This window comes from Fringilla coelebs, assembly GCF_963513975.1.
Source record: "Fringilla coelebs genome assembly, chromosome: 9".
NCBI classification, from domain to species: Eukaryota; Metazoa; Chordata; class Aves; order Passeriformes; family Fringillidae; genus Fringilla; species Fringilla coelebs.
The window spans coordinates 8,753,443-8,763,994 of NC_140067.1; the positions used below are offsets into that span (position 1 = coordinate 8,753,443).

General features: G+C 54.4%; 1 protein-coding gene across 1 annotated transcript; it reads left to right on the forward strand.

Annotated features, from left to right (window-relative positions):
- Positions 1-497: 497 nt before the first annotated feature.
- FAAH (fatty acid amide hydrolase) lies at positions 498-8,739 on the forward strand. Its single transcript, XM_084211259.1, has 15 exons — positions 498-722; positions 1,729-1,842; positions 2,528-2,671; positions 2,991-3,124; positions 4,122-4,328; positions 4,720-4,760; positions 5,278-5,402; positions 5,655-5,780; positions 5,978-6,075; positions 6,448-6,547; positions 6,827-6,867; positions 7,239-7,278; positions 7,830-7,938; positions 8,203-8,348; positions 8,439-8,739. Exons 1-15 carry the CDS (start codon positions 558-560, stop codon positions 8,565-8,567), a joined length of 1,719 nt encoding a protein of 572 aa, XP_084067385.1. The 5' UTR covers positions 498-557; the 3' UTR covers positions 8,568-8,739.
- Positions 8,740-10,552: the final 1,813 nt, after the last annotated feature.

Genomic DNA, 10,552 nt, shown 5'->3' on the forward strand with positions numbered 1-10,552 from the left:
GCCGCAGAAAGCAGGGATGCCAGACAGCGCTGTTGGAAGCCGCGGCGCTTTGCACAGCGCAGGCACACCCGTGCTCTGCCAGCGACAAGTGAACTCCGCCGGGCACAGCCTGCCACATTTATTGCTCCTATTTTCCCACAGCCGCTTGGCTCCAGGAAACGCAGGAGAGCCGGGTACCTTTGGGACTCCCCCTCCGCGCTGCCTCGATCCTCCAAGCCAAGACTGTTCCCAGAGGGGCTGAAAAATTACGGGGAGATCAAAGCCTCCCTTGGGCGAACAGAAAAAACCCATAAACCTTATCAGGCAGAGACCACCCAGCGCAGGGAGGAGCGAGCTGTCATCCAGCAGCTTTTCCTGCCGCCGAACCTCCCCCTCGCTGCCCGCGCTGCGCTCCCCGGCAGCCAGAGCCGCTCGGATCCCGGATCCCGCCCGGGTTTTGGCTCGCTCTCCCCGCGGGCGGGTGCCCTTGGCCGGCCGGGCGGGGCCGAGCGGGCTGCGGCGCCTCGGGTGCCGCTGCCGCCGGTGCCGGTGCCTCTGCCGCTGCCGGTGCCGCGGCCATGCGGGTGCCGCTGCCCGCCCTGCTGGGCGGCTCGGCGCTGCTGCTGCTGCTGCTGCGATGGCGGCGGCGCCGGGCGCTCTGGAGGAAGGTGGCGGAGGCGCAGGAGCGGCAGGAGCTCAGCCTGGTGCGGATGGAGGCGGCGGCGCGGCGCTTTCGGGAGCAGGTGAGCGCCGGCAGCCGCGGCCCCGCTCCATCCCCCGGGGGGCTCCTCACCTGGGCCCTCCCCATCGCCTGGCCCGTGCTTGCCCGCCTGGCAGGTGCTCTCCCGGCTCCTTGTATGGACACACGGGGATTTAGTGTTGTTGTTATTTTCGCTTTCTGAGTCAGTGCGTGTGTGTAGCCCTCAGCATCGCAGCGATCGCCGGTGTCGCAGGGATGGGGAGGAAAGGCTGTCTGGGGCAGTGGGAGATAACCCGTTATCCCGATAGCAGTCACGGGCAGCGAGGAGGGGAAAATCCCTATCTGGAAGCTCCCCGTGGCCGTGGCGGGAGGCTCAGGCTGGTGGAGGAGGCAGCAGGAAGAGGCGAAGGGCGATGTGTTATCAGCAGAGGCCGAAGTGCAGCTGCAGGGGTAGGGCAGGGATGCGATGGAGCCCCGCGGTCCCGGCAGGCAGCCCGGCCTCGGGCTGGAGCAAAGTCGCTCAAGTTCAGAGTCCAGCTTGGACACGTGAGGTTTGATACATTTTTCATGATGTTTAGTAGGTGGTGAAAAAACCTCTGCTGACCCAAAAATTACCAGCCCAGAGGCTCCCTGGTTTTTGCAATTTCATGTGCAAATATTTTAGAGTGGCAGGAGAAGAACTGTCTCCGGTTCTGGTTTCATTCCTTGATGGAACCATTTGTATAACCATGATGCCAGCTCCCACTGTAATTCAGCAAGAGCATTGCACTAAGCTGTTCCCCCAGGCCTGGCCATGATCTGTCTGAACAAGGCTGTGTGAATGGCTTTATTTTAATTAGTAGGTGCTTGGTGTGACTGGTCTGAACAGGAAGAAAGGCTGAGAAAGCCAGGGCTAATATTGGCCCTGAGGGTTTCACACAGGTGTCAGGTAGGGCAGGATGTGGTGACTAAATGGCAGATATTTTTTGGGTGAGTTACAGGGGGGACCAAGGAGAAAGGAGGAGCCCATCAGCTGAAGTGTGACTTTGCCTGTTCCACCTTTCCCATAGCATCCTTCTGTGAACGTGGTCTCCGTGCTCTCTCTGCCCCTGCCAGAGCTCTCCAGGAGGCTCCGAGATGGCTCCCTGCCCGTGGACCACGTCTTCTATGCCTACGTGGGCAAGGTGAGGAGCAGGGGCAGCCTCTCACCCACGGCGGGGCTGGGTTCTTTGGGGAGGAGCACAACACAAGGTTCAAACCTGGCTCGAAGGCTGCTGAGCTGGCACTGCTCACTGGTTAGTGGTGGGCCCTTCTGTGGCTTTCTGTGAGTGGTTAGAGAGCTGGGCATCTGGCTGCCATAGCTCGCAGCTTGGTTTGGAGGAAAAAGGAGGAGCAAGGAGCATCTGCAGAGCCCATGCCTTCCTGGGAGAGCCCACACCTACCCTTGGGCAGGTGTACCTGTAAGGAAGAGGCAAAGTGCTGCTGTCTCCCCTCCATCTCCAAATGGCTTGTTAAACCTCAAAAAGTCAGTTTTCATGTTCATTCTCTACTTTTGCCCTAATGTTCTGATCACTTCCTAGGTTCCCTCTTAGGGACTATCATTTATGCCATCCCAGAAGCTCAAACAAGAGAACAGTCAGTGGTATTCATCTGAGCTGAGTGCCTCCCTTTAGCACACACAGACTGGTACTATGGCCCCACTGCTGTGTCCATCTTGGAGTTTAGCTTGAAAAGTAGCAGCAAGGGCTGCCCTGATACCAGCTGTGCAGATGGGGAAGAGGAAAAGGCAGGTGTCCTTTGCAGAACAGAGCTCATTGTGCAGCGCTGCGGGCTGTGACTCACCTGTGGGCTTGTCCTGCTTCCCCCCAGGCCCTCCAACTTGCCACAGAAACCAACTGCATCACGGAGTTTCTGCAGGAGAGCGAGACCCAGCTCCGCAGAGCCAAGCTGATGGAGAAGCAGGGTCTGCTCTATGGGGTGCCCGTCAGCATCAAAGACTCCATCGACTGCCAGGTACCTCCAGCACAATTCCACATGTATCCCAAAATCCCTGTGGGCTGGACTTTGGGGAGGGGGGAGCTTTGACCTCAGCACCTGGCTTGACTTTGTCATAGCTGATGTGGAATGGGCTGCCTGGACAGGGGAGGGGCTGTGCTGCCTGTCTCCTGTGTGAGCCAACAGAGAAGTGTGGTCAGGTTTGCCATCAGCACACCTTGAAACGTGTGTGTGATGGGCAAGTTGCTGGAGGTGCACTCAAACGTGTAGATAAAAGTATGGGGGCAGGGAGAATTGCAGTCCTCCAACTGGAAACCTCATTGTCCTCTGTTCCCAGGGTCATGACTCCACACTGGGGTTCATAAAAAACCTCAATAAACCCGCAGCAGAGGACAGCGTGGTGGTGCAGGTGCTCAAGAGACAGGGGGCAATTCCATTTGTCAAAACCAATGTTCCCCAGTCCCTCATCAGGTAGGTGGGTGCTCCGTTCCCTCAGCATAGCAGCAGTGCTCTCTTCCTCCTCTCAAGGGTGGGTTTCTGTCTGGTCTCATTCTCATTTCCCACTTCTTTTTATATAACAACACCTGGTCTCCATTCTTTGTGTCTATAAATTTCGCTTTAAAAAGTAAGCACATTTACACTGAAGATAAAAATTATCTCTAGTTCCACATGGAATCAAGAAGCAGAAGAGGAGGAGGAGAGGAGAGAAACTGTTTTTATCTTTTTTAAAATTAACCTCTCAGAGATGACCCTATTAAGTCTAAAATGCAAACGCATATTCATGGAAGGGGAAGCTAGTTAAGCTAATGGCCTTAGATTATTCTGCCCCCAAACCTCCTGCTCTGTCAAGACCACTTTTGGTGTCACAGATATGTGGTGTGCTCAGGTGTGCTCTGCTGGACAGCCACCCTTTTAGTGTCCCTGTGTCCTGCCAAGTGACTCTGGCAAAGCTCCTCTGTGGGCGACCATTGCCCAAGCCCTGTGAAATGACTTCCTTGAGGTGATGTGGTAATGGCTGGCCACAGTTCAAAAAAGCCACACAAAGAGGTTGCTCCAGGGATTATCAGACTTTGCACCACTTTCTGGGGAAGTCCAGTGTCAAGTATTTCTGCAGTTGGCATTTGGCCTGTGCTCAAGCAGGGGCTCAGCTTTGGGTAACCTGTGGCACTTGGCTCCCTGAACAGGAAGGTTTCCAGGAGGGTTGCTGTATTTGTGCTGCCAGAGGCTCTCTCTGGAATAGGTTTAATGTCAGTGAAATAAGCTGTCAGTGAATTCAGGTCCTGGGACCACCAGGAAAAGGCTCATGGTCTTCACAACCACAGTAAACGCTGTCAGTGTAACAACTGGTGAATTACCTGATTGCCTTCTCGAGGTCTTTTAGTGGTGACAGGGCTCCACAGCAGCAGATACCTGAATTCCTCATTTGCAATATCTCTCTCTCTCTCTCTCTCTCTCTCTTTCTTTTCAGCTATGACTGCAAGAACTTAATCTTTGGTCAGACCCGCAACCCTCTGATGTTCACCAGAACCCCTGGAGGCTCCTCTGGTGGGGAAGGAGCACTTGTAGGAGGTGGTGGATCCATCTTGGGCATTGGGACAGATGTAGGAGGGAGCCTGCGTTTTCCTGCTGCCTTCTGTGGGATCTGTGCAATCAAACCCACAGGGAAGAGACTCAGGTACTGTGGGAAATGCAGTGATGTCTCTGGGTAACACACACTCTGCCAACCGCTGTGCTGGGGTGCTCCTGCTCCTGTGGGCAAGGGAAGCTTGGGAAGAACTGGGAAGAGCTGGTTTATCCCTCCTGATGCCTGTATGGAGGGAAGCATTGGTTACCCCAGAATGGAGGTGGGGAAACCTGTTCATCTGCATGCTGAGGGGATGGTTCTTCCTGGCTGGCATGGCCTCAATCACTCAGGCCTAGACTGTGTCTCTTGAGCTTTCTCTTGGCCCTTCCTTCAGCCAGCCTTCACATCTGCAATTTTAATTAATACTTGCTACTGCTTAAAGCCTTTCCCTTCAATGAAAACTACTCAGCTGCTGTATTTTGTGTGTCTCTTTTCTTTGCAGCAAAAGAGGAGTCATGGCTGGAGTCGTTGGGCAGAAGGCAGGTAGGAGTTGATGCCTGTCCCCCAGCAGCAGGGCAGGGGTGAGAAGGACACTCAGCTGGTTATGGGGCACTTTCTCCATCACCTTTAGAGAGAAGCAGGTTCTCTCTCAGGGATTTTTTTTTGTTTTTTTTACATGAGCTGAGAGGAGCTGTTTATGTAGCATAAACCACAACACAACCTGTTAGCCACAGGGTGTGGCCTCGTCTGTCACTGGTGGGATGAGCAGCCAAAGGGAGTGTGTGATGTTGCCCTCGTGTCACGATTGACAAATCTTTTTGTTTATATTTTTTGAGTCATGAGATGGAGACGCCAGGGTGCACATTAATGGGCAGCAGCTCAGTCCACAATGATGGACCTGTGGGTGGGAAGACACTTGTGGGCATCCCCTGCCCAGTTCTTAAAGAGGAGCTGTTGTCAACACTACATGAAGACTAAACAATGCCAAGAGGTACTGGATGTGCAGAAGATGCCCTTGAAAGACCCTCAGCCATGAATGCTCTCTTGTGGTCTCTTCCAGTGGCTGCAGCAGTGGGACCACTGGCGAAAGACGTGGAGAGCCTGGCGCTGTGCCTGCGGGCGCTCCTGAGCGAGGACATGTTCAGCCTGGACAGCACAGTGCCACCCCTGCCCTTCAATGAAGAGGTACAGAGCCTCCAAGGGGCCAGAGATCTCTGGGGAGAGCTGCCATGTGCAGCCATGGACAGCACAGTGCCACCCCTGCCCTTCAATGAAGAGGCACAGAGCCTCCAAGGGGCCGGAGATCTCTGGGGAGAGCAAACACGCGGGTGGGCACCTGGGCAGAGCCAAGCACTGCTTTCCAGATTAGCCCCATGGTGTGGCTGTGCTGCTGGCTCCCCTGGCACGCTTCCAGCCAGCCTCTGCCTGTCCCTGCAGGTGTATTCCAGCACAAAACCCCTCCGCATAGGCTACTACGAGACAGATTTCTTCACCATGCCCAGCCCGGCCATGAGACGCGCCGTCCGCGAGACCAAGCAGCTCCTGGAGGAGGCTGGCCACACGGTAGGGGCTGCTGGGACACGGGGACAAGCCCATCCCGTGTCTCTTGACTCAGCAGTTGTTGCTCAAAGGGAAAACATTGTTTTCGGGGAAGGATGGAGGTTTTCCTGTGGGCTTGTCAGGAAATCCTCAGCCCGCGTCAAGCCCTCAGTGGCTTCTCCCAAACAGTGCCCTGATACCCTCCTCCATTGTCCCTGCAGCTGGTGCCCTTTGAACTCACAAATGTGGACCACGTGGTGTTTAACTACTGTGTCAGGGGAATGTTCTCAGATGGAGGCAGCTCCTTCGTCAGGAAGTTGTAAGTGTGGCCTGGAATGGTTTGGTGGGGTTGGTGCCTGGCTATAGAAATCCTCCCTAGGGTCTGGCTGGGCTCAGGATACAGGTAGCAGATCTAGTGGGTGCAGGTAGTGCCTGGTAGTTACTGGGGGGAGGCTTAACATTAAGTGATTCAGCTGTACCTTGGTTCTCTTTGGGATTGTTGCCAGCTTTGGAAGGAGGCTGGAAGCTGATATCCTGTAATTGCTGTGAGCATCAAGTGTTGCCCAGCAGAATGGAGCAAACCTCTTTTTGTCACCTAGATATGGTGTTCAGAGGGGTTGGCCTGGGAAAAGCTGATCTGCTGTGATTGCTTCCTACCACTGCTCAGCTAAACCCTCCCTCTCCCTTTCAGCAAAGGGGAGATGGAGAGAGGCAGCTCAGGACTGTTCTTCTGGCTGGCAAAGGCACCACACTGGCTGAAAACTCTCCTCTCCTGGATTGCCAAACCTTTCGTAAGGTCCATTTCTTTCTAGTGTGGACAGAGTTAAGCTGTATGTGAATGACTTGTCTCCCATTGCACTAAGGCTTTCTCGTGGAGAAGTCTCTGGGGATTGTTATCTGGCTGTGGTCAGACACAGCTCCAAACCAGAATGATACTATTTCTGTTCCTTTTCTCCCCATGGTGGGGAAAATCCAGCCTGAACACTGAGGAAACACTTTCTATTTGTGACTGAGCTGTCTCAGGACAGAGCTGGGATTCATTTTTTTTTTTTTCACTTTCTCCTGCTCAGGTGCCTCGATTTTCAAGTATCATAAGAAGTATGAGAGAAAAGTGAGTAAATCTGAGCAAATGTGTGAAGATTTGTTTTGCAGCAGTGTTGGCTACATTATTGATACTGCTGCAGCTGTGTGTGTTTGAGAGAATGCAAGGCAGAAAATGCAAGGCTGGGACCAAACAGAGCAATTTTTGTCAACACCATAACCCTGCTAGGTTTGGAAAACTGTTTGGAAATTGAGGGTGGGAATGAGGGCAGGGTCATAGCCTTTTGCTTAGGAAAAGGATGAAGCCTGTGGGAATGAAATATGGTGTTGGCTTCAGCACTGGTTCATGCATCCATCATGCCTAGAGGTAGGGATGCCTAAGGCAGAAGGAAGGTGTGCACAGGGAAGGATGCCTTTCATTGGGTTTGTTTCCTTCTACAGCACAGTGGATGAAGTCTGGAGCCTTCATCAGGAAATCGAGGTAAAGTGTTACAGTTTGGGGTTAAATAGTTTTTGTTTGATTTCTCTTTGGGAAGAGGCAGATTCAGTACTCAGCAAGGTTGGGAGATGCTTCAGGTCTGCGGTGATGTAAGATGGGAACACATCACTCCTCAACAGACCTCACTTGGGTGTGCAAGTTCTCAGCATATTTAAACACCTAGGCAAGTTCATGATGCCAAATCACACCTGAATTTTTGACACCTGCATATAAAAACGTACATCATCAGACGTGCCTTTATTTCCCTTCTGGTTTTCCAAAAACAAAAGCTCATGTCCCAAGTCACCACGTGCCTGTGCACTCAGTCTTTGCCCACCTCCAGTTTACCAGGAAGAGGGCGCTTTGTGAGCTGGGAGGAATATTGTCCAGGCAGCAAAGCACTGCTGGATTTTAGCAGGATCACCTCTGATGCAGCCTGTTGGCTGCTCCCAGAGAAGAGCCAAGAGCCCAGCTGGATGCCCAAGGAGAGCCTCAGCCAGCAGCTGTGGGACGGTACATCCACCCCACTGACCACCAGCACATTTCCTCCTCAGGACTTTTGCCACCAGTTCATTGCCCAGTGGAAGAAGCTGAATCTGGATGTCATGCTGTGCCCCATGCTGGGCCCGGCTCTCGGCATCGGCTACCCTGCCAAGCTCTCAGGTAGGGCTCTGACCTTTGCTGTGCTGCTCTGCCGGGGTCCATGAGCAGCCCTCCTGCTTCCCTCACATCCCCTGGTGCTGGCCAGCTGCAGGAAGAGCTCAGCTCTTGGGACAGCTGCAGCCCAGCCCTGGGGTGCGCCTGGAACTGTGCAGTGGGAGCCAAAGGGCCGATCTCCATCCCTCATCCCTGAGTGCCCCAGCACACACGGAGCAGGGAAGGCTCTCCCCGTGCTGGCTGGCACTGCAAGCTGCCCCTCTCCCGCAGTGGCAGTCAGCTACACCATGCTGTACAACGCCTTGGACTTCCCCGCTGGCGTCGTCCCTGTCACGCTGGTGACGGATGAGGACGAGGAGCAGCTGAAGGGCTACAAGGGATACTACCAGGACTGGTGGGACCGGACCCTGGCCAAGGTGAGCGGTGCCAGGTTCTGCAGGGCACGAGCTCCCCCGTCTGTCCTTCCTCTGGGCGTCCCCAAGCCTCTCCCTGTCTCTGTGCCCCAGGCTTTCCGTGGCAGCGTGGGGATGCCCGTGGCCGTGCAGTGCGTGGCCCTGCCCTGGCAGGAGGAGCTGTGCCTGCGCTTCATGAAGGAGGTGGAGACCCTCAGCCTGAAGAAGAACAGCCTCTTCTGAGCCCCAGAGCAGGATCCCAGCTGACAGCAGCCTGGGACATCCTTTGGTGTGACGCAGAGGACTCTCGTTCCCCTCAGTGAGGATGCAGTGGTGGCTGGGCTGGCTGCTGGATTTGGGAGCAAGGGGAAAGCAAGGCGAGCTCTGATGTGGTGGAGCTCTTCCAATCATTGTCCTAACATAGTACTTTTTATTATCTGAGTCATGTCTGTTATTTCAAGTCCGTGTTTGTGGGGTTGGGGTGGATTTTAATTACCCCAGGGAAATAAAAGAACGTAGCTTTCTCTTACAAATGGGGAAACTGGGGCATGGGCACTGGTTCTGTCTGAGATGCTCAGACCACTCCTTGGAGCACTGTAGGAACAGGGATTTTCCCCTCTGTTCTCAGCTCCCTGAGGATGAAATCTGGTGTTTTCCCTAGCACAGACCAGCAGTCAGGAGGGAAAGCTGAGCCTCCATGCAGACTCTGGCAAGCAGGGATGGAGCTGGCCCACTTCCCACAGGGCTGCTGGCACCCTGCACAGCGTGAAGGAGAAATCATGGAATTGCAGAACAGTTTGTGTTGGAAGGTTCCTTAGAGATATCTCCTTCCAGTCCCCTTCCACGGGCAGGGACACTAGAACAGGTTGCTCAGAGTCCCACCCAACAGGTCTTGAACACTGCCAGGAATGAGGCATCCACAGCTTCTCTGGGAAACCTGTGCCAGGACCTCACCACCCCCAAGGAAAGAATTTCTTATATCTTACTTAAATCCACCCCCTTTCAGTTTGAAGCCTGTATTGAGCAGCGTGCCAAGGTCAGATGCACAGCAGACAGCCTGCCCTGCACATCTCCTCCCCTTTGGACCCTGCCAGGTTTTCCAGCAGGATTTTCCAGGCACTGGCAGCCCCTGTCACTGGGGCTGGCAGCACTGGCTGTTTGCAGCAGGTTTCCAAGGGTGTTCCAAAAGGAATACCACAGTGCAGAAGTGTTTTCCCAATGTGGGAATGCCAAAAGCAGATTGTAAAAAATGCTCTGGCAGGACTAATGTTTGGGTTTTTAATGTATTATCATGGTTTAAACCGTGCAAAAGCATGGAGTGTTTTCAAGGGCCTGGGGTAGTGTTTATCACAGCCAAGGAGAAAGCAGCCTCCAAGGACCCCCATTCTTTATCAGCAGGCTTAGGAAGGAGGGAGCTCCAGGCATCCCATGACTGAATGCTATGTAAAGCCAAGCCCAGAAGAGCTTGGGTGGGGTTACAGGTGCTTTCTTCCCATGCAGAAAATGCTGGATGAGGTTAAAAGTTTGTTTTAAAATTCAAGCCTGGAGGACTTGAAAGGGGAAAGGCAGTGCCCCCTGCACCCCTGCTCCAGAGCCAAGCACCACATCATTGTTGGCTTAACCACTCTCTCCCTGCATGGAGGTGGGCAGGGTGCAGGAGTCCAAACCATGGAGCCACCAGTGACCCTGAACCTGTAATTGTTCCTCCCTGGAAGCCCTGAGCACAGACCTCCAGCAAGCCGTGCCCATGGGACAGTGCACCGGGCGGGGAGGGGGGCTCTGGGGACGTGAGGCTGCCACAGGGGCCAGCTGCAGGCTGGGATGGGCAATGAGGGCCAGTCTGTGGGGAGGGGTTGGTGACATCCCCACTGAGCTGTTTGGCTCGTTTTGCTGCCTGCCCTGTCCAAACAGGGAGGATCCTCCTCAGTTTCCTGTCAGCAGTTTCTCTGCAAGGTCTCACGTCTTCCTCAAGCTGCCTCCCTGCTGCCACAGCAATAATCCCACAGGACATGTCTGTAACAGCAAGAAGGTAACATGATAGAGCAGCAGGACCACTGGCTCCAGCTCCCCAATGAGACCCCTCCTGCAGAGAGCCAGGGTTACTGGGGACGCTCTCCCCTTACAAGCTGTGCTACCCTGCTGACTGGAGCACAGCCAGCATCTCTCCAGAAGCAGGGGGGTTGCCTTGGCTCTTGGCAATGAGCTCTCGAGGCATCCCCTGTCCTTTC

Coding starts and splice junctions, on each gene's coding strand:
- FAAH (XM_084211259.1), top strand. CDS start 558: ATGCGGGTGCCGCTGCCCGCCCTGCTGGGCGGCTCGGCGCTGCTGCTG. Junction 5,781..5,977: donor TGGAGGAGGCTGGCCACACG/GTAGGGGCTGCT, acceptor TTGTCCCTGCAG/CTGGTGCCCTTTGAACTCAC. Junction 7,939..8,202: donor CTACCCTGCCAAGCTCTCAG/GTAGGGCTCTGA, acceptor CCTCTCCCGCAG/TGGCAGTCAGCTACACCATG.